The sequence below is a fragment of the Paramisgurnus dabryanus genome, chromosome 16 (assembly GCF_030506205.2).
Source record: "Paramisgurnus dabryanus chromosome 16, PD_genome_1.1, whole genome shotgun sequence".
NCBI classification, from domain to species: domain Eukaryota; kingdom Metazoa; phylum Chordata; class Actinopteri; order Cypriniformes; family Cobitidae; genus Paramisgurnus; species Paramisgurnus dabryanus.
Window position 1 is genome coordinate 29,479,046 of NC_133352.1, and position 25,158 is coordinate 29,504,203.

General features: G+C 40.1%; 3 protein-coding genes across 6 annotated transcripts in view; 2 read left to right on the forward strand and 1 right to left on the reverse strand.

Annotated features, from left to right (window-relative positions):
* bbs12 (Bardet-Biedl syndrome 12) overlaps positions 1-8,936 on the forward strand; it is a 65,603-nt gene extending 56,667 nt beyond the window's left edge. The window contains exons 1-3 of one of the 3 annotated variants that reach the window (XM_065274841.2): positions 4,706-4,735; positions 4,973-5,034; positions 6,586-8,936. In XM_065274841.2, the coding sequence (XP_065130913.1) occupies positions 6,586-8,406 (1,821 nt within the window). In that variant the 5' untranslated portion in view covers positions 4,706-4,735; positions 4,973-5,034 and the 3' untranslated portion in view covers positions 8,407-8,936. Of the gene's footprint in view, positions 1-2,307; positions 2,735-4,705; positions 4,736-4,972; positions 5,035-6,585 lie in introns of those variants that run through there. The other 2 variants (XM_065274835.2, XM_065274837.2) reach the window with 2 other exon arrangements.
* Positions 1,384-4,562, reverse strand: cetn4 (centrin 4). The gene is made up of 5 exons (XM_065274844.1): positions 4,412-4,562; positions 3,564-3,719; positions 2,143-2,271; positions 1,864-2,001; positions 1,384-1,618 (listed from the first exon to the last, which is right to left on the reverse strand). Exons 1-5 carry the CDS (start codon positions 4,412-4,414, stop codon positions 1,529-1,531), a joined length of 516 nt encoding a protein of 171 aa, XP_065130916.1. The 5' UTR covers positions 4,415-4,562; the 3' UTR covers positions 1,384-1,528.
* Positions 8,937-9,980: 1,044 nt separating the features above from the next.
* Positions 9,981-25,158, forward strand: part of tbc1d9b (TBC1 domain family member 9b) — a 32,809-nt gene continuing 17,631 nt past the window's right edge. For both annotated transcript variants that reach the window (XM_065274678.2, XM_065274684.2), the window contains exons 1-9: positions 9,981-10,224; positions 19,105-19,215; positions 20,354-20,472; positions 21,037-21,265; positions 22,249-22,507; positions 23,017-23,224; positions 23,310-23,489; positions 23,700-23,864; positions 24,234-24,384. In XM_065274678.2, the coding sequence (XP_065130750.1) occupies positions 10,107-10,224; positions 19,105-19,215; positions 20,354-20,472; positions 21,037-21,265; positions 22,249-22,507; positions 23,017-23,224; positions 23,310-23,489; positions 23,700-23,864; positions 24,234-24,384 (1,540 nt within the window). In that variant the 5' untranslated portion in view covers positions 9,981-10,106. The remainder of the gene's footprint in view (positions 10,225-19,104; positions 19,216-20,353; positions 20,473-21,036; positions 21,266-22,248; positions 22,508-23,016; positions 23,225-23,309; positions 23,490-23,699; positions 23,865-24,233; positions 24,385-25,158) is intronic.

Consider the following 25,158-nt stretch of genomic DNA (forward strand, 5'->3'; position numbering starts at 1 on the left):
TGGATAGTGCCGATTAAGGCGCGGTATTATCCCCTTCTGACATCACAAGGGAATCCAAATTTCAATGACCTATTTTTTCACCTGCTTGCAGAGAATGGTTTACCAAAACTAAGTTACTGGGTTGATCTTTATCACATTTTCTAGGTTGATAGAAGCACTGGGGACCTGATTATAGCACTTATGCTGCGTTTACACCAACCGCGGTAGAGGCGTGAAGCGCGAGTGATTTCAATGTTAAGTCAATGTGAAGACGCGTTGACGGGAGAGGCGGAAACGTGTCTTTCGCGCTTGAAGCTCACGCGAATGGTGCTTTTTGTGCATTTTGCGGTTCACGCAAATTTGCGGCTGATGCCCGGGTTGAAAATGTTGGACTTTGGCGGAATTTCGCGCTGCGTTAACCAATCAGGAGCCTGCTTGCTGCTGTGGTGGCAGCCCCGCCCGGAGTCACTCATTCAACCAACGCTTGATATTGTCCATAAGCAGTCACCCGGAGATATACGACACAAGTTCTTATTTCTATAGAGGAGACCGGAATAAAAAGGAATTCGCTTGGAAGAGTGTCAGTGAGGACATTGGGCAACCTGGTAATTGTAATACACACTTCACTTTTGAGTCACGTGACGTTTATCGACCCGCGTCGTTTATTTTCCCCCTATAGTAAGGTTACCAAATACAAACTGGTAACTCTCTCGATAAATGCACAATCATCATCAGTCATTTTGCAAACAGACAACCGCATAGCACTTGCCCCTCCCACAAGAAGCGGAGTTTGCCTCTTACGCGCGTCAAATGCTTGCTTTTTCCGCGCGTCTACTCCGCTCTACACGCGCGAATGCATCCAGATTGTTCAAGCAGCAAACCACTGGGGACCTGATTATAGGTTTGCCGCTTGAACAATCTGAATGCATTCGCGCGTGTAGAGCGGAGTAGACGCGCGGAAAAAGCAAGCATTTGACGCGCGTCAGAGGCAAACTCCGCTTCTTGTGGGAGGGGCAAGTGCTATGCGGTTGTCTGTTTGCAAAATGACTGATGATGATTGTGCATTTATCGAGAGAGTTACCAGTTTGTATTTGGTAACCTTACTATAGGGGGAAAATAAACGACGCGGGTCGATAAACGTCACGTGACTCAAAAGTGAAGTGAAGATTTTGACGCCGAAACGCGGTTGGTGTAAACTCAGCATTAAACATGGAAAAGTCAGATTTTCGTGATATGTCCCCTTTAAACCTAACATATGTATTTTTCGAGAAATGTTTGGATTTATGTGCCTGTAATCCAATAATTTATTGACGTTCATTCAACTTAAAATAGTTTTTAGGCCTTACTGTAGAGTATATTTCCAACATGTACGCTTGATCATTATGTGGAGATAGACTACACAGATACAGCAAATACATTTTTATTGAATATTGTACAAAATATGTATAGATTAAAATATTCTTACAACCTCATAGAAAAGAAGGCAACATGAAGCAACACTTTCAGAGGCTTACAGACACAACAGCTTTAGTGACATGGGGGTGTAGACTCAGTATAGACTTGTCTTTTTCATTATCCTTAAAAACTCCTGCTCATTAATCTCTCCGTCACCGTCTCTGTCAGCCTCGTCGATCATTTCCTGTATTGATGAAAAAACGGAAACACAAACAGGTTAAAACAACAGTTTAGAAAAACATGTTTTTGCAGATTTTCCAACAAGTGTCAGCTGTTCTTGTGTAACATCTTATCTGATCTAAAGTACCTTAACTACCCACTGACTAACCAGTTTCTGAGGAGAGACACGACCGATTCCTCTGATCACACTAGGAAACCCAATTTTCTGTGAATTTCCCCACATTTGGTGGCCGATGTATCCAAACCTACCTGTAGCTCTTCATCTGTGAGATTCTCCCCGAGCTCCTTGGCTACTCTCTTGAGGTTTTTGAAGGAGATTTTGCCCGTGCAGTCATCATCGAAAAGTCTAAATGCTTTCAGGATCTCTTCTTTAGAGTCTTTTTCACTCTGTCGTGAAAAAAAACCAGCAAAACTTACAAAGACATACATGTATGTCGGGTGGATGGTAAATCTTATAAACATGAAATGCCATTAAAGTGGTCATATGTATAGCTGAATTAGTTATTTTTGACAAGCATGCAGGCTTACCATCTTCTGTGTCATCATAGACAGGAAATCACTGAAGTCAATTGTACCCGATCCTTCTTTATCAATATCAGCGATCATCTTCTTTATTTCCTCTTTCTTTGGCTCGAAGCCCAGAGCTCGCATAGCAACCTACAGCAAAAAGTTTATTGTATACAGCATTTAAGCGGTTAAATTAAGCCAGGACATTTTTACAAACATACTCTACAACATGAGACAAACAATGGCAGTGATATATTTTAAGATATTACAGTGCAAGCTGTTTTTAGACACCTGATCCTAATCTCAGGATGAATTTGTTGTGAGTAAGTAAAGTGAGAAGATTAATCACTCAGTTGGGATTTTATATGACTGGGTCATCAGAAGATTTACTCTATAAATCTTTTATGTAAATCAATTGGATGATTAAAATGTTTTATTTGATAATAAGGCATTACATGGTTTTGCTTGAGATTACCTCTCAAAAAGGATTTCAGTATATATGTATAATAGAAGGACTCTCAGATCCTCAGATTGTTTTCATTTAGGTGTACCACAAGGTAGAAGTGAAAGATGTGGTGATTATACTCCTAACTTCTGGAACAATCATTCACAGGTAGTAGATGTGCTAAAAATATTAAAAGTTTTGAATCTAAATAAAAACACCCTTTTTTAGCCTGTCTTTTTGTAATGTTTTATAATACATAACCTCAAATCTCTTTCTATTTTACATTTATAAAGCAGATGCTTTAATCAAACGTGACTTACAGTGCATTACAAGCTATACATTTTTATCAGTATGTGTGTGTGTTCACAGGTTTAAACCCATGACCTTTTGCACTACTAGCACAATGCTTTACCACTATGCTATTAATGTTATTATTACAATTGTAGAACTGTTTTATTTCTTTCATAGTTGCTTGTTTTGCTAGTTCACGCTTTTTGAACTGCATATATTTGTTTAAGAAAAGTAAAAGTACTGTATTCCTGTATAGCTCAGTGCAAAAGATCATGGGTTCGAACCCAGGGAACACACATATCGATAAAAATTGTGTACCTTGAAATGCACTGTAAATTGCTTTGGATTAGGGCATCTTAACGATTCATCACAACTAACCGTTTGCAGAATAAAAGTTTTTTTTGTTTACATTATATTTGTGTGTGTACTGTGTATAATAATTACGTATATATAAATACACACACATGCATGCATAATTTTAAGAAAAAATATATTTATATATAACATATTTTTATATAATATAAATAACATAAAAATGTATATACACATGTAAATTTTTCTTAAATACATACATGCATGTGTGTGTGTTGCTCTAATTTGGATAAAAGCATCTGGCAAATGCATAAATGTAAATGTAAATGCAATTTGATTGATTGATTGATTGATACCTTAATTTATTACTGTACTGCTATGGGTTAAACTTTACCTTCAGTTCTTTCACATCTATAGTTCCTGTGCCATCTGTGTCGAACAGATCGAAGGCTTCTTTGATTTCTTGTTTCTGTTCTTCAGTCAGTTCAGGTTTGGGTCCTGCTCTTTTCCGCTGGTTTGTGGTGCCACTTGGTTTTCTGAAGCTAGAAGCCTTGAAAAAAAAAAAAACACCAGAAAAGGGCATCAATAAAGATGCAGCCAAGACCAAGCTTCCACTAGAGGGCGTTTTTTTACATTTTGTAATGTTTTGCAGATTTTAAGTCTTGTGTTGAAATCATCAAACAACGACAGCATATGACCGTATAAACTGTTATAAGTGTTGCAGTGGCGCAATGGATAAAACTATGTTGCTATGGCAACACGAAGGTCATGGGTTTGATCCCAGTTAACACATACATATTAAATAAAACGAATGCAGTCTCTTTGGTTTATGCGTCCATCAAATGCATTAATGCAAATAAATAGATCTAATTTAAACGACTGTTTCTGCTATAAATTAGCAAACACAGATACGAGTAATCAAAATACAAATATTTGTTACTTTTTATACTTTTTCATGGTCATTTTAAACATGATCTGACATCACTTTTAAACCATACACTTGGATTTTCAAGACTTTTTTACGTGTTACCAAAGTAAAAGAATGTGCTTATAGTTAGAAATCTACGAATGTATATAATCTTTAATAAAGAAGTCGATTTTGTTTTCATTTTAACAATTAAGTTAATAGGAGTCTCTGCAGGGTTCTACAAGCTAACAGCTCAGGCTAACCAAACGCGTATTAACCTCTAATTCAGGTTCTGCTAAAAAAATTTTTTTAAAGAAAGCATGAAGTGTACCTACCATGTCGAAAGTTTCAGTAAAATCAAACTAAAGCTTCTCAAACTGTGTTAACTGTTAGTAAATAACAGTAGGAAATGCTGTCAGTGCCGTTGTTTCCTAGCAGTGCGGTTTTTGTATGGAGGATGAGTGACAACCGATTGATCCAATAGGTGATGTAGTTTTGCTGTGTGGTAATGCCGACCACCAATCATTGGAGTGTGGGCGGGTTTATTGACAGTTGCGTTCGTTTGGCGTCTGTCTCTTAGCAACGTGCTGTCGTAGTTGGCGCGAGATACTGCGCATGCGCCTCTTACAACATGACTACCGGGTTGCTTTTTAGTAAAGGTAAGCTGCTTAACATCGTAAATGTTGTGGTCTTTAAAATATGAGATAAATAAATTACACGCAGAAAGTGTTGAATAGTTTTAATTGCAGGCTAACGTTACTTTGCAAACGCATTGCCTGAAATGCATCGACATTCGTTTCCATGTGCATACTAGCATACATAAAGTACTGTTGTCATTATTGCATCGATTCATTGCATTATTTTATTTGATATAAATCATTTCCTTTCTTCGTCAGTGTTTAGTTTCTGCTCTCATAATGCATCGTTTATGTCGAACAGTTGTTAATAACCTGGGCTGGTAAGTTACCAAATAGATGAGGACTTGTAACGTTACTGAAAGGTAAACTTTGTTCTGTTTCTAACAAGTGGTGACAGCTAAATATGAAGTAAAATACTAATTTAATTTGATTCACGGTATCAAGTGAACAAGTGTATTGTTACTGTTTTAACTATTTAACTATTAATTGATTTTAAATTAAATGTAAGTGGAATTAAAAAAAAAATCGATATGTTTTTATATAGTGTATATGTATAGACTTGCGTTTGTGACTGAGTACCACTGAATGATAATTTAGTACAATCCTGGGCTGCATAATAATTAATCGCAACTACTCGTTTGCAGAATCAAAGTTTTTGTTTACATCATATATTATGTGTGTGTACTCTTGTGTAATTCTGTATATATAAATACACATGCATGTATACGTTTAAGAAAAATTTACATAATTTATATTATATATAAATACTTAGTATATAAATTAGGTTTGTCAATCGATGAAGATATTTAGATTAATCGCATGATTGTCATGAGTTAATTCGTGATTAATTGCAAGTTTTTCACACATTTTTATCTGTTCTATTTTCCCTCAATTTTAACACTTTTTAAGTTTTTAATAATCTTACCAGTATAGTTGTGTACATATATGGATGCTTCATGCAAATGTACATTTATTATTAGTAAAAGAGTCTGCAAAAATAATTTTGGAAAAAAATCCAGTTGTTTTTTTAAGGTTTAAAACAAAACCACCACATCCATACCTTAAAATTACTGGTAAAACTAATAGATTTGGCTCACACAAGGTCAAAAAACAATATCAATATATGTTAAACTTTTTTAACACACACAGTTTTAAGATCTACTGTAGTGCAGATCTAATATAATGTTACACATAAGATATTTTTCCTTAACATTTAATCAAACACTTACTTAAGGCATAAAAGATTATATCAGCGTGAGTTCTTGTCAAAACAGATATTTTTTAAATTGTAATTCTGTCTTTGTGCATATATTGGGTTCGCACGTCTGTGTGCATGCTTCAGATGTGTCAGTCAGCGCTGAATGATAATCGTTTTTGAATCTTTTTTAACATCAAGCAAGTCCTGCACTTTATTCCTAATTTCTGCATTTTAAAACCGAAACCAAAATGTCATACATGCAATTTGTATTTATTAGCATTTAGGACGGTACACCTCTCAAAAAATGTACAAATAAAGATTATTTAAGTTGTTTGATAACAATTCCTGTCTAAGGCTCCGTCTCAATTTATCCAACAAAGTGCTAGGCCTAGGGTCAAACAGAAATTGCGTGTTGCGCTAATCGCACGTTTATAAAATTAAAGTTGTTAAAATTAATTTACGTTAACATGCTAATATAAGTATATATTTTTTCTTAAAATTATACATGCATGTGTGTGTATTTATTTTTACATAATTATTATACACAGTACACATACATATATGATAAAAACTTTTACTCTGCAAACGATTAGTTGTGATTAATCATTATGCAGCCCTAGTACAATCATAGTTATTTTCATTTCTAACCAGCATCTTTTTATTCCCCTACTAGATGTCCAGAGCTTCAGTAGCCTCCATCGGTCAGCATCATCATATCGCTCTCCAACAGCTGGAAGCCATAGCAACCACATCTCATTCATTTCTGGGACCCAACAAACGTCAGAAGTTCATACAGGATGAGGACGGAGGGAGCGCAGTGCTGGTCAGCTCTTGTGTACGTCTGTTGGAGAACATGGAGCTCCAATGTTCTGTCGGTCAGCTGCTAACTGAGACGGTACGGTCTCAGCACAAGATCCTCAATTCTGGAACAAACTCGCTGGCGTTTCTGGCCGGAATCTGGAGTAGAGTAGCACTGGATTGTCTGCACAGAGGAATGACTGTGTTAGACATAAAAACAGGCATGACCAAAGCACTAGAGTTGTGTTTGGAGGCATGCATGCAGTCGGCTGTATGTTTGAAAGAGGTTTCCAGCAGAGAAAAACCATCAAATACACCTTCAGACTCGCAGGGTAATTTAGTCACAGAGCGGTTTTTGGGGGTTCAGGACACAACCATGCCCAAAGAAAATGTCAGGTCGACAATGAAACACAGCAGACACTTTAGTTCACAATATGAAGAGGCAAAGAAAAGCTTTGATGTGTCTCACATAGCACGAGCCGTAAGTCACGGATGTGAGGCCTCCATGAATTTAGTTTTGGAAGCATGCAAGTTGCAAGGAAACATCACGGATGAGTGTGGGAACGGTGCATTGGATGTCCAAAAGCTGGTCACATGCCCAGTGCCAGGGCTTTCTGAGAAACACTCACATGTGCTACACGGATATGTCGTGCTTATATCTGATGAACAGTCCTCGGTGGTTCAACACCTTCAGGAGCGAACATTAAATATTGCTCTGGTGAATGGCGACTTGAGTGAGAAATATCGCCACGTGGGATTTAACCGGCCTGCACGTGTCACACACATCGCAGATCATGCTAACATGACAGGTGTCAGCCAAGAAGAGCACTGGATCCAATCTGCATTAAAAACACTCTGTGAACTGAGCATAAACATTTTGCTTGTGAGCGGTGTGGTCTCCATAAAACTGAAGGACCACTGCATTTCCTCCAACATCTTGATTATTGAACGTACGAGAAGCAACATTTTGAAGGATTTTAGCATGTCCACAGGGGCCGTGCTCATGTCTTACATCACACAGCTCAACGAACGGTGCGTGGGCCGAGGGGTAAAGGTCAGGCGGTGGAGAGAATTTGGGAGAGATGGATCAACCGCCATCAGCATTACAACCGCAGGCACGTCTCTGGTGACGGCGGTCATAACCAGCTCTGTACCTGCTGAGTTACAAAGTCTGGAGGATCGGTTTTGGAGCTGCGCGCACCGACTGCACCAGGCACTCGCAGACGGGAAGCTTCTTAAGGGAGCAGCAGCCACAGAGCTCCTCTGCATCCGGCAGCTTTATAAATCCACACAGACTGAGATGGAGAACCCACACGAGAAGGTTGTGATGCAGCTGATGGCCGCCGGCTGGATGGATTACATTTCTACACTGATGCTGAATTGCGGGACAGTGTTGTCTAAAGCGGAGGCTTGGACGGCTATCGCTCACCAGCTGAGACTATGTGAGGATGGAGGACCCATGTCTGCTAAAGTATTATGGGCACCTGTGGAGAGACACACCTCCGTTGACTGCATAAGGAATCAGAATGAGGTGGAGACGGATGTGAGTGCTGCTGTGTACGATAATGTGACAGTGAAGTTTGAAGCTTGGAGGAGAGCGCTGGATCTGGTGCTTCTAGTTCTACAGTCTGACACTGAGATCATTACAGGCGTCAACGAAAGAGAAAATGTTTCCAAAGAGTTCATGTATCTTTAAAACTGATGGACCTTAGTCGGGTTAGATGCAGTGGCGGCTCGTGACTTCAAAATAAGTGTTCGGAGTATCACGTGTGTTGCTTGCGTTTTCAAAATATGTGTTTGTTGCGTCATGTAAACCATGTGCATCACGTGTTTTGTCAAAATAAGTGCCTGCTGCACACGCGTCAAAACCGTTTATGATAAAAGGGACGCTCACGTTCACAAAATACATGCAAGACACTCCCTTAACCGTAAACTCTGATTATGCATGAGATTATGCGAGTATCTGACAAACGCGAGCGTCTCTTTTATCATAAACCCTTCAGACGCATCTGCAGCAGGCATTTATTTTGACAAGACATGTGATGCACATAGGATCACTCGACGTGCCTAACAAATAGTTTTTTTTCCTAGAAATTTTTTAAAAAAAAAACTATGGAAAGCATGAGTTTTGGAAATCAGGCAGGACATCTGTTAAGATAAGTACATAAGTTATTAAAATTGTCTGCATCAATATATTTTTCTGTCTTATTTTAATTTACATCAAAATAAATGTCATCTAGTACAGTGGTTCTCAATCTGGGGGCTCTGAGATTTTTAATGACATTTAAATGACATTTAAAAAATAAATGCATTAATTTATCATAAATTCTGTGTAATTAAACCTCAGAAAAATAAGGCTACTAACTAAAAGCACTACATTGTATAATTTGTTTAATTCAAATATTAAGTTTTGAAATGTTTTATGTCATACATTTTCTTTGGGGGGGCCATGAAGGGATGCACCATACAGAAGGGGGCCGCACACAAAAAAATTAAGAACCATTGGTTTAGCAAATGTAACAGTGAAATAGGTTTTGCCTAGAAAATTTTGGAAAAACTATGGAAAGCATAATTTATGCAAATCAGGCATAACATGTTATGTAGTTATATTTGAATAAAAATAATTGTGAGGTAAAATGCGTTGTTTCTGTTTCTTTTAGTGTTAAAAGCCGTCTCCAAATTAGGCTGAGAACATCCAGTTTAATAAGGGCCGTTTCTCAATTCGAAGCCTGCAGCCTCCGGAGGTCGCATTTCTAGGCTGCATACATCATCAAGACTGAGTTATTTTTAGAATATTAACAATCATAAAGTGGAATGTTATTCTAAGTTAATCGTAACTGTTGTTGCAATTTGCTTATGACTTGCGAATGTAATGCTCATTTAACTTAAATAAACCAGGCTTGATGACGTATGAAGCCTGCATATGCCACCTTCGTAGGCTGCAGCCTTTGGATTGAAGAAACGACATTCTCTTGATTTTATATACTGTATAATGTAGTGTACTATATATACTGCCACCACGTGGACATCGGTGTACACCACAATACTGCATGAACTAATACTTTACTACCTAAAGAATTTCTCACAGCAAACGCGTAGAGCCTCAGCAAGCCAATTTAAATCTCAAATCCTATTTGCCTTACTAAATTTATTTGTTTAGTAAATATACATAATTATTTAAAATATATTAAGTTAAACTTTGTTTGCGTAATTGGCTTTTATTTTGAAAGGCTCCTGCTCTGGACGCCATTTTGGCTCCACGGTGGCTGGTTTCGTCCGCATTCGCTTCAGTTGGGCGGAGCGTGCGGATAAACATCAGCTGAGTGCCGTCCAGTCTGACATGATAAAAACTCACACATTTAATGTGTAAATAAAGTGTTTATAGAGGATTTGGCCATGTGGATTACTCCAGAAGAAGTGTTACTGGCTAACGCGCTATGGGTGAGCGAGCGCGCGAATCCTTATTTCATCCTGCAGAGACGGAAGGGACACGGCCGCGGAGGAGGAATCACGGGTACGAGCAAGACAAAACATCATTACCCAGACATTATTAACATGGTTCATTAAATATAACACACAGTGAGCCTCATTTATAATTTGCGTTTATTATGTCATGTGTACGATGTTATGTGCGGTTCGTGTTTTGGTCGCATCATCTTATGATGGTGGTGACTGTGCATGCGTCATCTGTTTATTATTATTTACATCTAAATGATCTCTAATTGTATGTATTTGTACTACATGCATGCCTCACGTGTAATAAATGCAATGAGCTATTATATTGTTTGTAAGGTTTAATGCTGTCCTTGCTGAAGCATGCAGGAATTAACACATACAGATGTTTGGTTGTCACACACTTTGCCTGTCATCCTGTACTTTTGCTTATTCATGACTTCTGGGTGTAATAACAGTTTAGCACCATACACAGTTAACCTTAGCAGTACTGTGGCAGTAGATAGATAGGTAATAATACCAATGTTTTGAAATATGCTAAGACATGTCATGCGGTTTACATAGATTTCATTTCTTGGTCATGAATTTGACGTGATTTTCAGACTTGGGAAAGGCAAGGAAATTAAAAAATATTTTAGTTGCACTAATTTATGCTTTCATTTTCATCAGTCAGAATTCTAACTGAGGTGCCATCATAATATATAAAATAATCTGATAATAAAATAATGAATTGAAAATCATAAGGACACAAGACCTGTTTTTATTTTGTGTGTTTAAACATTACCTTTATGTTATGTAAGGTTTGAGTTTGAGTCTTGGTTTCTGAAAGACTTCCTAATCTCATTCTCAGACAGATGTGCTTATGTCTCTTCCCTCGTGACACATAACAACTAAACAGGCATTTTTTTAAAGATGTGTCTGTCACATGACAGGACAATGACTGTATTGACCTCTGACCCTAGTGACATTATAAACTCAATTATTGCAGTCTTGTTATGTGATTTGGGTGTTTGTTGCCTGTGTTTCCCCTTTCTGTGTCTTGCGTTGCTTCAGTAAAATTGTGTTGTGATGTGTTGTGTGGTAAATGACTTTTGTTTTGTCTTCGTCACAAGACAGAAACTGTGACAGTCCTTCTTTTTCAAGTTTAATCTCTCTCTCTCTCTCTCTCTCTCTCTCTCTCTCTCTCTCTCTCTCTCTCTCTCTCTCTCTTTCTCTCTCTTTCTCTCTCTCCCACACACTGTGTTTTTAAAGGGACAGTCATAGCCTAGTGGTTAGAGAGTCAGACTTGTAACCCGAGAGTTGCCAGGAAATCCAGATTCTCACGAAATCCAGATTAACAATCAGAATTTTTAAGAAGCCAATTTTTTTATTTTGCACATATAAGATTAAGGTCTGAACTTACTATATCCATTATTTTTAGAGAATTAAAAAAATATTTCCTATAGAATTATTTACATTTTTTAGATTATCATTATCAAAAATGATCATTACCGCAACACGATATTATCTCATAAACTCATGTTTCAGTTATGAGAACTAAAAAGTTGTCTAGGTACTATGACAAACAAAATTAAAACTTTTATCTGTAGAAAAAATAAGAACTGCTAACCTGGTAGCCAACTTGAGTGTCACAGTCAATTATGTCCCTTCCAACATTTATTTTTTTAAAATATTAGTTTCTTGAGGGCTTAAACAATGATTGAAAATTGTTGCGGAGGATGAGAAAATTGGTCTTGGACACATTTATATTCCTTATTATTTACATTTTTCTTTACATTTACCAATGATCACCAAATACCACATGTTTCTTTACTGTAAATGTTTATAGTATAACATGCTATAACAAAATAATTAATATTTTTTAATTATAAATATTTCCATGTCAAAGAACCCAAATCCAGTCATGGACACGTTGCGGTAATGAAAATTTTCCCTTTAAATGTGGAAAAAACAAGAATATTGGTTTGTATGATTTCATTTGAAATCATGTGCAAAATAGTACATGAAGAGATGTTTGTAACTGTATGCATCTTATATTGATACTCTTACTTTACATTTAATTTTTTAATAAAAATGTTTCATGACACCTCATGAGTCTAATTTCGCGAGAATCACCCAGGTACCCTAAATATTTCAATCTGATGAAAATGTTTGTTTAGCATCTCTCGTCGAGTTCACGCTTTATCTCTGGACACATGTACAAAGCTGAGTTGGAGAAAGTTGTTCTTAAAGGGGACAGAGAATGAAAATTTTTTTGTCTTTGTTGAATAATGGTAGTCTACCTGCATTTACAAACATACAAAAAGTGCTAGACATGCTAAACATCTCAGTCTCATAGAAATTCCTCTTTTAGAAATGTCAGCCAGAAAACGGCCCAATCTGAAAAACTGATGCTTATGACATCACAGGCATCTCACTGCCCCTCCACTTTAAAATAATTGGCTACATTTTTAGAGTGGCAGCAAAGTCAGCTAATCAGTAATGAGATTGCAAGTTAAGCCAGTAGGTGGAGCCAAATAGGTGCAAAACCACTTGTTTAAAATCCCCCACCCTAATAGAGCTATCTGAGGGGCTGTTTACACTTGGTATTAAGATGTGTTTTCATCGATCGGATCACAAGTGGACGAGAGAGACACATTACGTTTACACCTGGTATTTAAATCCGTCTCTTTTGTCCACTTTCGACCACTTCTGTCCTGAATACTGTGAGGGGACGGTCCGTGAGACGGTGGGCGAGTCTCTCTGCTGTCATTCAAACGCGAGCGGGAGTAATTATGAGTTTATATGGACGCAAACTAATATTAGGTCGGAGTCCACTGCTTGTTTAGCAAGTAAACATGCTGCACAGAGTTTTGTACATGTGTATGTTAGAGCTTTCTCTGAATTTTCAGCGCAATTGATGAAATAGGATCGCGCAACTTTCACGCTTTCAAAACGAAACTACGGAGAACACCCGCAGTAGTTTTATCAATGAAAGGCTAAAAATAGCGCTGTTCACCGTATGTTCACGCCAGAAGTAAAAAAAAAACGTAAATTTGTGTTTAATACCTCAGATTAGATAAATGGGCGGAGAGAAGGCGGTCGCGTGTGGCTGTTCGAACACATTCAACCACATTGCGTTCCGCAGCTCCAAAGCGATCCGATCGAAAGTGGTTTCGACTACCTCTGGATGTGGTTGAAAGTGGTCAGAAGTGGACGAGTTCAAAACGTTTTGAACACCGTTTACACCTGGCATTAACGTCCTCCACTTGTGATTCGATCGACGAAAACGCATGTTAATGCCAAGTGTAAACAGCCTCTGAGAGAGGTTTTTAGGAAGCTTCTAAGGCATTACAGACCCAAACAAAAACATTTTTGTCTACATGTCACATCACAGAACAAGGATAAATACTCCATTCAATCATTCTATGTCACCTTTAAGACGTTTTCAGATATAGGCAATGAAAACGTCTCTGGTTACGTAGGTAACCCTGGTTCCCTGAGAAGGGAACGAGACGCTGCGTCGCCATAGCAACGCTTTGGGGAACGCCTCGGCGTGACTGATCTGAAGCACGTGTAACACATAATCAATAATTTGATGATTGGATATAGGCTGGATGCCGTGCGGACCAAGGGTATAAAAAGGCATCCCACACAAACACACTCGCTACCAGTGCCGAAGCAAGTGCCTACAGGGATGCAGGGAGTATGGCATGGAGACGCAGCGTCTCGTTCCCTTCTCAGGGAACCAGGGTTACCTACGTAACCCGAGACGTTCCCTTTCGAGGAACTCGAGCTGCGTCGCCATAGCAACGCTTTGGGGAACGAGATGCCCACGCCTCCATACTACCAAATGCCTGTAGCGTGTATAACTGAACACAGTCAAGGCAAAAAACCTGGGACCCTAAAGAGGGGTCTAGGTCTAGACCATAAAATCTGACGGAGGTGAGCGGCGAAGACCAACCAGCCGCATTACACACGTCAAGAGAGGCGCCTGACCCTAAGGCCTTAGAGGCAGCCATACCCCGGGTAGAGAGGGCCCTCACCGCGACAGGTGAGGGTAAGCCCTGATGTTCATAAGCCAGTGAGATAGCATCTACTATCCATCTGCTCAAAGTCTGCGTGGTCGCCGGTAAAACCTTTTCTGGGTGAACCAAAGCAAACAAATAGCTGCTCGGACTTCCTCCACTGAGCAGTCCTGTGAACTTATGTGTCCAGTGCTCACACGGGACACACCAAATACAGCTTTTCTTGGTCCGCGCTCCTGAAGGGGGGAGGACAAAGGGCCTGTAGAACAATGGGCCTCGGCACATTGTTCAGCACCTTGGGAATATAACCTGGCTTCGGGTGTAAAAAAGCCTTAGCCATCCCAGGTGCAAACTCCAGACATGTCGGGGATACTGACAGGGCCTGAAGGTCCCCCACTCGCTTTAAAGAGGTGATAGCAGAAGGAACACAGCCTTAAAGGCCAGAAACCTATCTGGCAAAGTCTCAAATGGCTCGAACGGAGCCGACGAGAGCCCTTCCAGCATGACTGGTAGGTCCCAAGTTGGCACCCTTGTGCGGCTAACACGTCGCAACCTGCGAGTGCCACAAAGAAAGCGAGCCAGTAACGGGTGTCTACCCACTGATGAGCCTTCCACCGAAGTATGGTAGGCAGAAACTGCTGCCGTTTAAACCTTAATGGTGAAAGGAGTAAACTCAGAGAAACGCTCCTGCAGAAACCTCAGCACTACGTTGACAGGCAGTTATAACTGGGTCTGTCAGATGAGCTGAACACCAAGAGGTGAACATTTTCCACTTAAGGGAATAAAGTTGCCCCGTGGAGGGATAAACACAACCACGGGGGAAAGCATACAGACGTAGCCTCGGCCACGCCTGTGCCATGGAAAACCACAGTGGGCAAAGTGTGGTGTCCTGGGATGCAAACAGATCTACCTCTGCGCGTCCTAACCTTTTCCAGATGTGGTTCACCACATCTAGATGAAGTTTCCACTCTCACCGGAGATGTCTGTTGTCTCGAAGGGGCATCTGCCACATTCAGGTGGCCTGGTATGTAGACTGCCCTCAGAAAGTCCAGAAATGTATGGTAGGCAAAAACTGCTGCCACCTATACCTTAAAGGTGGAGTAATGATATCGTCTCCACAACCTCAGTTGGTAGCATGACATTCTTCCAAAGGAGTATGGTAGGCAGAGACTGCTGCCACCTAAACCTTAGGGTGGAAGGAGTTAACCCAGCAGAGATATGCTCCTGCAGAAACCTCAGTACCACGTCAAGGGGCAGTTGACTGGGTCTGTCAGGTGAGCTGAACACCGAAAGGTGAAGTTTCTCTACTTTAGGGCATAAGCTTCCTCGTTGAGGGAGCTCTGAAGTAATTATCTGGCTCCCATAACCTCATTCGGGAGCATGAGGTCCCTCCAAAGGAGCATGGTAGGCAGAGACTGCTGCCACCTAGACCTTAAGAGTGGAAGGAGTTAAGCCAGCAGAGAATTGCTGCTGCAGAAACCTCAGTACCACATAAACACGGCAGATGACTGGGTTTTGTAAGGGGAGTTAAACACCAATAGGTGAAAAATTCTCCACTTAAGGGCATAAAGCTCTCTCGAGGGTTGTCCAGACGAAATATGAGGTCCTTCCAGAAGGAATACGGAAGGCAGAAACCGCTGCCACCTAAGCCTTAAGAGTGGAAGGAATTAAGCCAGCGGAGAATTGCTCCTGCAGAAACCTCAGCACCACATAAACAGGGCAGGTGATTGGGTCTGTCACGTGAGCTGAACACCATGAGGTGAAGTTTCTCCACTTAGGGCTAAAGCTCCCTGAGGGAGCTCTGGAGTAATCATATGGTCTTCACAACCTCAGTTGGGAGCCTGACATCCTTCCAAAGGAGCATGGTAGGCAGAGACTGCTCCCACCTAAACCTTAAAAGTGGAAGGAGTTAAGCCAGCAGAGATTTGCTCCTGCAGAAACTTCAGCACCACAACAACAGGGCAGTTGACTGGGACTGTCAGAAGTAAAGTATGGTCTCCACAACCTCAGTTGGGAGACCTGAGCCTGCGAGCCTGGCCCCCTCAGAGGCCAAGCTGACAGCTACCAGATCTCTGGCAAACTTTCTCCAGAACTTCTGTGGAAGAGTGATTGGGGGAAAGAAGAAAAAGCCATATCAGGCAGTGTGTGGTGTCCTGAGATGCAAACAGATCCACCTCTGCGTGTCCAAATACTCTCCAGATGTGGTTCACTACATCTGGCTGGAATCTCAAGTCCCCATGAATGGGCTTTGCCTTACAGGGCATCTGCCATATGCAAGTGGCCTGGGTCTAAACTGTCGTCAACGAGTACAGTTTGTCCAGAGACCACAAATGCCATTATCCCAAAATTAACAATGTTGTGATTTTGGCCCTATCGGCTTTCCATAACTGTACTCTAACCTGTAAGGGATGTGTCTGTTCTCAGCGTAACACGCCAGCAGCCCACACCCAAAACAGTCCTTAGGATAGAAACCAAGGTTTCCTCCACACCACCAGAGCACGCAGACAACGATGCGTGACTTTGATTGCAGACCTCTTTAGAGATATATTTAAGAAACCACCGATGTGATGTCTGTCTAGACAAACACATGATGGCTCCTCAGGTCTAGAAGGAAATGGGAGTCCAACCCATACCACCATCAATTCCAAGGCAATTTCAGTGCCATAGCCGATGATGAGTTTCAGCGATTTTGACCCTTTTGGCTTTCCATAATCGCAACAACCTGTGAGGGACGCTTCTGTTGTCAGCGTCACACATCGACAACGCGCACCCAACACAGGACCTTGGGACAGAAGCCATGCTTTCTTCCTGTTACCACAGCACGCAAAAAACGGTGCGTGACATTGATCATGCGAGACGGGTTTCCCCTCGGGGAAACCCCTCCCGTGTTGAATGAAGACATAAGCTCTATGTAAGGAATCAGTCCTCGGATCTGATTAAATCACAGTCTGTCTCAGTCACAGGATAGGACTGAGCTGCATCATTGAACAATTACAACTCCTTTTGAAACAATAAAGCAATGGCTGTAGGTCATCATTTCTCTCATGTGGAGGTTCTACAGCCTCCTGCACAAGAATGTATACATGCTCCCCACTGGAGCCGGCTGTATGCAGTTCCACCAGTGCAGGTGAAGGTTAATTGCAGCTGCCTGTGGTACTACGCACAGCAGTGAGTGTGCCCTGCGAGGGCACTGAAGGGAAGCAGGCACCATATATGGGGTGTGAGCTGCTTCGCTTCAATAAGAAATAGTGAGTGCCACGAACGAAGACGTTACCCGCCTCAGCGGATGAAGGACTCGAATCGTAACACAAAAGATCATATCTTGACCAGCGGATGATCAGGAGAATATGCTGTGTACAGCTGTACAAGCAACACTCAGCATAAACACAAAATCACTGTTTGACACAGCTCACACAGGCTGTGACAAGCAGATATACATACATAGCCTACACATACAGGTGTAGAAAACGTAAAAATATTACTATTTTCATTATTATGTGTATGTACATACATATAATACCTCCATACTGTAAGAAGAGAGGAGGCTTCACGTGGAGACTGCACGTTTAGCCTTAAACAGTAGGCGGATTATGAAGATGATCCATCTCTCCGGAGATAGACAGCTGAACATATATGGCTCTCACGCAGGGCGCCTTCCCGATCCGGCGAGTGAGAGAGAGGGACTTCACGTGCAGGCGGAGATACCGCCGCCTGCGCGAAATCATATGGCGACTTCCACGAGTGCAACCGCCGCTGAGAAGCGGGATCGCAGCCGCGAGCCCAAGCTTCCTAGAGAGCGAAAGACAGATGTCACGGGTGTAGGCGGGGATACCGCCGCCTGCACGCACGAGTGCAGTCACCGCTTTGCCTCGACAGAAGCGGGACCGGATCCGTGAGAACGCGAGCCTTGAGATATCCTTCTCTAGCGCGAAGCTGGAGCGCAACACGTGCACGGGAATGCTCACAGTGCACACAGCCAGGTTTCTCAAAAGCCAACTGTGCGTGCCGCGCTCTAGACACATTGTCTGTGATATCGCGCCGACAGGGAGATACACATACTTGAACTTCATAAAACATACTTCAGATTTATGCAAACGTACACGCAGTCACTTGCTGAGGCACTAAAAGCGAGTGTGTTTGTGTGGGATGCCTTCTTATACCCTTGGTCCGCACGGCATCCAGCCTATATCCAATCATCAAATTATTGATTATGTGTTACACGTGCTTCAGATCAGTCACGCCGAGGCGTTCCCCAAAGCGTTGCTATGGCGACGCAGCTCGAGTTCCTCGAAAGGGAACACAATTTTCGAAAAGGCACGATGCTATAATAATGTTTTATGTACTGTTATGAAAGTACACATAAATGCTGCAGAATGTACAGCGCCTGACTAACCTCATAATGTATGTTGCCATTGCCTTGCTATTGCATGTTTCTGTGACCAGAATTATGTATTACGTAAGTATGAGGTAAATATAAGACATGAACTTGAACACAAATGTTCTGTGTGCATGTGCACAAGGTATTTTTGCATCCGATTGAGAAAATATATGATTCATCCATTTACATGGATACTTTTCTCCTGCTTACACTACCCCTTTCAATACGATCAAAATTTGTATCCGATCGACCTCAATCGTATTGATCAAGGTGTTTGCATGAAGGCTTTTTAATACGATTGAGCCATCAATACGATTACAAATTGATTATTTGGTTGCATGTAAACGTACAGTACTTATTGTCACAATTTAATCAAAGCTTTGTATGTGTTTGTGGGAGCATTTTAAAAACGTTTTAAATTTTATGTCAGTAATGTGTTACTGTAATGTAAGGGAGGCAGTGAGACCTGAAGGAGACGTCTCTTTTTCGAAAATTCTGTTGTGAACATTGCCTTACATTTCTTTTCTCTTTCTCTCTGTCCATGTTTTTCTGTCAGGTTTGTTGGTGGGAACCTTGGATGTTGTGTTGGATTCGAGTGCTCGTGTCGCTCCGTACAGAATTCTGCATCAGACTGGAGAGTCTCAGATCTTCTGGAACATTGCTTGTGGTCAGTGTTTGTAAAACCCATGGCTCTTTTATCCAAATATGTGTGTATGTGATAGTGGGATTTTTTTACTTACAGTGAAGATTGTTTGTCGCCATGAAATTGAAGTAGTGATTGTCTTATTTTCCCTGTGGGGAAACGGCTTCTGAAATGAATAAATGTGTGGCTGGACTTGAATTCATCCATCGAGAATTTATTTGATCATTTGAAGTTGGGTCACGTTGCTATTTTCTAATCACTACGATCTTTTCCCGGACCCCGCCACCTGCCATACCATATGTCCGGAAGTAAAGAGAGAAGTTTCGAGGAAAGGAGGAGATTTGCATTTTTGATTAAAGATTATGAGGACACATGAGTTAAAAAAAATATTCCTTTGTAAGAAAATACCACAATATTCCAAAACAAATGACAGTTGTTCATTTCAATTTCATGGCAACTTTAAAGGTGTCATATTATAAGATTTTTTTTAAATATGTACAATAGGTCTTTGGTGTCTCCAGAGTTTGTATGTGAAGTTTTAGCTTAAAATACACCACAGAAAATGTATTATAGCATGTTAAAATTTGCCACTTTGTAGGTGCCATTTTTGGGTGTGTCCTATTAAATGCTAATGAGGTGATGAAATGCAAACACTGATCGCCATGATGGTGGTTTATTGAATGTAACTCAGTTGTGCTGTGAATTATTTTTTTCCTCTCTCTCTTTTTCTCTGGACTAAATGGCAGTGTTGTGGTTGGATGGTGCAGATTAAAGGGCTGTATTTTTGTAATAAAACTCGCTACCTACATCACAAAACAGGCGAAGTTTGAATGACCTATTTTTCACCCTTGGTATACCAAAACAAAGTTACTGGGTTGTTCTTTTTCACATTTTCTTGGAAGCACTGGGGACCCAATTAAAGCACTTAAACATTGAAAACAAGTCAGATTTTCACGCTATGACCCCTTTAAGGCATCAGATATAGCTGATTACTTTAAGATACATAAATGATCAGTGTGGAAATTGTAAATGTGTCTGAGTGACACATGCAAGGAAACAACATTTGATAAGATATCTAAATGGATATACTTTGACCTAACTTATTGACTTCAACTTGTGTGTATTTTGTGTGTTGGTGTGTGTGTAAATGTGCACGTGTCAGGCTCGTCTCGTAAGGAGATCACTAAACACTGGGAGTGGCTGGAGACAAATCTGCTTCAAACTCTCTCCATCTTTGACAGTGATGTAGACATCACCACCTTTGTCAAGGGTAAAATACAGGTGGGACTTTGATTTTATTTGTATGTCCATGTAAAACAAAGTGATTGGGTTATTTAAGCTCTATTTTCAGTCATTTAATAATTTTCTCTAGGTTAAAGTCTACTAGCTGAGCTTTACATTACTTCTCTATTGAATGCATGTAAACAATACCCTCCCTTCACTTGTTTTATATATTTTTTTAAATTATACATTTTACTTGTTTCATTCAATTATTTATTTATAATTCATTGTAATTGTGTTTTATATTATCTGATGCATTTATTACTGCATTGCATTAGAAACAATGCTGTAAGCGGTGCACTAATAGTTCACCACCAGTCAAATGTTTGGATGTAATTGATTGAAATGTCCTTTCTCATGATATTAAAACCCCTTCTATCCAAAGCTTAAATGCTTAAGAAACTCTAACGTTGTTTTTTAAAAGGATAAGTGGATAGCGACGTCACCAACACATGAAAACTCATCAATACTTTTTTAAAACATCCAATATTAACCTTGTGAACTGCAGATCTGTTCTCTAAAGAAATAAAGAATTCTTTAATAAGATAGTTTGTATTTCTGTAGGGCATCATCGCTGAGGAAAATAAAGGCATCAGACCTCAAGAGGACGAGGATCCTGGGAAATTTCGTGAAGCCGAGCTGAAGATGCGCAAGTTGTTCGGAATGCCGGAGGAAGAAAAGCTGGTTAATTATTATCCCTGCAGTTACTGGAAAGGCAGAGTCCCGCGACAGGGCTGGATTTACCTGTCTGTCAATCACCTGTGCTTCTACTCATTCCTGTTGGGTAAAGAAGGTGAGTTTTTTACATTTTATCTGTCGACGGGTTTCAAAATGTGATTGCTTGTATCACTAACATCCAAGCAGAAGCGATATGATAAATATTACATTTAACTTCTCAGTAAAAGCCCTAGTTGTAGACAATTAAGCGATATAACGCAAGGCTTATTAAAGCATTACTAACCAAACAAATAAATAAATGATTTTCTTGTGGTTATTACCACTATTAAGCTGGAAGCGGAGAACATTTATGCATTCACCAGCGTACAAGAACAGTCAAATGCACAGCCTCGAACACGTATAAAAGCATTGGGCGCATGCATTTCCTCTCCTGGCCTACAGGGGTCTGTAAGGAGCAGTTAAGTAAGTCTAAAGAGGTCATTTCACAAGTTAAAGGGGTCCTTGATTATGATTTCACTTTTTAACTTCAGTTAGTGTGTAATGTTGCAAAGTTCAATGCAAATGGAGATTTATTAACAGAAATCACTTCTCATAAACTACAAAAGAACGGCTGGATAAACTACAGTGAGCTTCTTCCTGGGTTAGTGACATCACCAACCCCAAAACAACGTTGTTTGTCTTTGTTAGCTAAATGCTAATTCATACTTATCTGAAAACGTCTACAAACTAGGGGTGTGAATCATCACTCGTCTCACGATTAGTTTCCATTACGATTAAGTCAATGTGTGTTGTTTATGCAGTTTTTCATCGTCTCCATTGTGAATCAAGGCTCCCCAGGGCACGGTTGCCACCTTGTGGATAAACCAATTAATGCATGAAAGTTAAATGCACAAAAATAGTACATGTGTACTCTTCTGATGATGAAATTTGCATCATGTGCACTACACTGACCCTTGCGTTCTTTTAAAAAACTAAACGTTATTTAGTATACTTTAGTCTTTAGTTAATACTTCATACAGAAGTATTTGAATAAGGAATGCTGTCACAGTCACATTCCAGTGAGTCGTGTAACATTTTTATTCTGAATTATCTCTTTAGTTTCACTGGTGGTGCAGTGGACAGACGTTACACAATTGGACAAGAACGCCACGCTGGTTTTCCCAGAGAGCATTCGCGTCAGCACGCGGGGCACCGAGCACTTCTTTTCCATGTTTCTCAACATTAACGAAACCTTCAAACTTATGGAGCAGCTGGCCAACATCGCCATGAGACAACTGCTGGACAATGAGAGCTTCGCTGCCGACCGCTCGCTCCCAAAACCCTGCAAGACCCTGAAGAACGTCTCTGCACTTAAAAGGTCTGAACAGATGAATATTACATGATTGAATGTGTCTCATCTTTCACTGCTCTTTAGAACACGATTTCAAACTGGAAATGCAGTATTAACAAAACAAAAACATTTCTTGTGATGTGGTTTACATTATCATTTTGTAGGAACTTGAAAATTTGCTGAGATTTATAATAATGTTCAATCATTTACAGGTTTAAATTTCTTTAGTGTAAAATAGTGCTGTGAATTTAAAGGGTCATGAAATACTAAACAATATTTTCTGATATATTAACAGCTGGTTGTGTTGCACATCATAGAAGATTTTAGGATTCATTAAATTTAACTGTAGGAGAAAAAAAGCTTTATTTTAAATCATGTCATCTACACATGTCAACATCACAGGTTACCACGTGGCAATGTACTATAGTGCATCAGTGACTCATAATTATGCGTAAAGTAAATTGTAGACTAGTTATGTAAATGAGATTGAACCACTTTGATATTTTTAATTCTAACATGTGTTTCATACGCTCCAGAGATTTGGACGCCCGTGCGAAGAACGAGCGATACCGCGCACTGTTTCGACTCACACAGGACGAGCGTTTGGACGGCCACACAGACTGCACCCTCTGGACTCCATTTGCCAAGATGCACGTTGTTGGCCAAATGTTTGTTTCTAACAACTACATCTGCTTCGCCAGTCGCGAGGAAGATTTGTGTCAGCTCATCATCCCTCTAAGAGAGGTAAACACACACATAAACACACACATAATAACTACACCAACACAAAACACAACAGCTCACCAAGCTCTTTTTATTTTTTTTGCAGGTGACCATAGTGGAGAAAGCCGACAGCAGTAGCGTGTTGCCGAGTCCACTGTCCATCAGCACTAAAAACAAGATGACCTTTCTGTTTGCCAATCTTAAAGATCGCGACTTCCTGGTACAGCGGATCTCAGACTTTTTGCAGCGGACACCTGACGGACCCTGTGGCCTACTCGCTCAATCCGTGAGTCATTTCAAATGCCTATTTTACTGATAAAATATTGATAAAATATTGTTTGCTAATGCTACTACAAATTTCAGTTGTCGTCAGAGCTGAGCAACACATAAAATATTTCCAATTAGTTTTTATGATTTTGGCCATTTAAAATTAAGCAACACTGCGTGTACTGATGTGTTTGTAATGGTTGCATTATTGTACATCATTGGTATCCAGGAGAATCCCAGCCCGAGCACGCCTCCCTCTTTACCTCCGTCACCTACATTGGGAGCAGGAGAGATACCCCAAAACCAACACTACACACCCAATCTGCCTACAGCCAAGCATGGTCTCCTTCACATCTACCAGCAGGACTTCCCAGAGGAGCTCGGACCCAAAGCTGTGAGAGCGCGCTCTTGATTTCCTTGCTAAATCTGGACTTAAATGCATTTTATTGTACCATGTCTTTATTATGGGCTATGGAGAGATACATTAATAAACAGCAGAGTGAAATAAGATAAAGATTACATTACATATAAAGCCCTTACAGGACGGAGAGATCTTGTATCTCCCTAAGTGGATTTATATTTGTGATAATGACCAGCCTAACTCTATACTACAGTATCGCATTAAAAATATTTGACCGCAGAACCAGTGTTCTGAAATAATAAAGAATACTATTTGTATTTTTAGCTGAAATTTGATGACAAAGGTCATATTGGTTGTATTTTGTTGGTTGTGTTGTGAACTATTTTTACTCGTGTGATCCAGACGAGAGAGAAGATGAAAGAAGAATCGTGGAACATCCACTTTTTTGAGTTTGGACGTGGAGTTTGCATGTACCGGACGTCTAAGACCCGAGAGCTGGTTCTGAACGGGATACCAGAAAGTTTGAGAGGAGAACTCTGGCTGCTCTTCTCAGGTATTGAATTCTATAAACATCAGAGGGCGCTGGTCGCCCCTAATCCAATTAATGATGAGATCATGCATGATGTCACTTTATATTTATTCATCACACTGTCAAGGAGGGGCATAGCGGCATCTTAATGTGAAGGGGACAGGGACGTATATAGCAAAATAAAGTAAACTGTGACATATTTGACCCAACAAATTTTCATACAGTGAAATATATATATATAAAGAAAACACATGATAAATAAAATAACAAAGACAGGAAATGTGTACACGAGGATAATTACGGCATTTTTAGATTATCTTGCTCTTAAAGGATTATTAAATTTTCTTTAAAAAATTCAGATAATTTACTCGCCACCATTTCATCCAAAATGTTGATGTCTTTCTTAAATCAATCGAGAAGAAATTATGTTTTTTGAGGAAAACATTCCAGATTTTTTTTTCACTTTAATGGACCCCAACATTTAACAGTTTTAATGCAGTTTAAAATTTCAGTTTCACAGGACTCTAAACAATCCCAAACGAGGCATAGGGGCGAAACAATTGTCATTTTCGGCAAGAAAAATTAAAAATATGCACTTTTAAACCACAACTTCTCGTCTTTCTCCGGTCGTGTGACACGCCAGCGCGACCTTACGTAATACGTCGTCACGTCACACAGCCAGAGGAAGAAGAGAAGTTATGGTTTAAAAGTGCATTTTTTTTTTTTTTTATTGCCAAAAATTAAAATCGTTTCACTAGATAAGACCCCTATGCCTCGTTTGGGATCGTTTAGAGTCAT

Coding starts and splice junctions, on each gene's coding strand:
- cetn4 (XM_065274844.1), bottom strand. Junction 2,002..2,142: donor CTATGATGACACAGAAGATG/GTAAGCCTGCAT, acceptor TTTTCACGACAG/AGTGAAAAAGACTCTAAAGA. Junction 1,619..1,863: donor TCACAGATGAAGAGCTACAG/GTAGGTTTGGAT, acceptor TCATCAATACAG/GAAATGATCGACGAGGCTGA.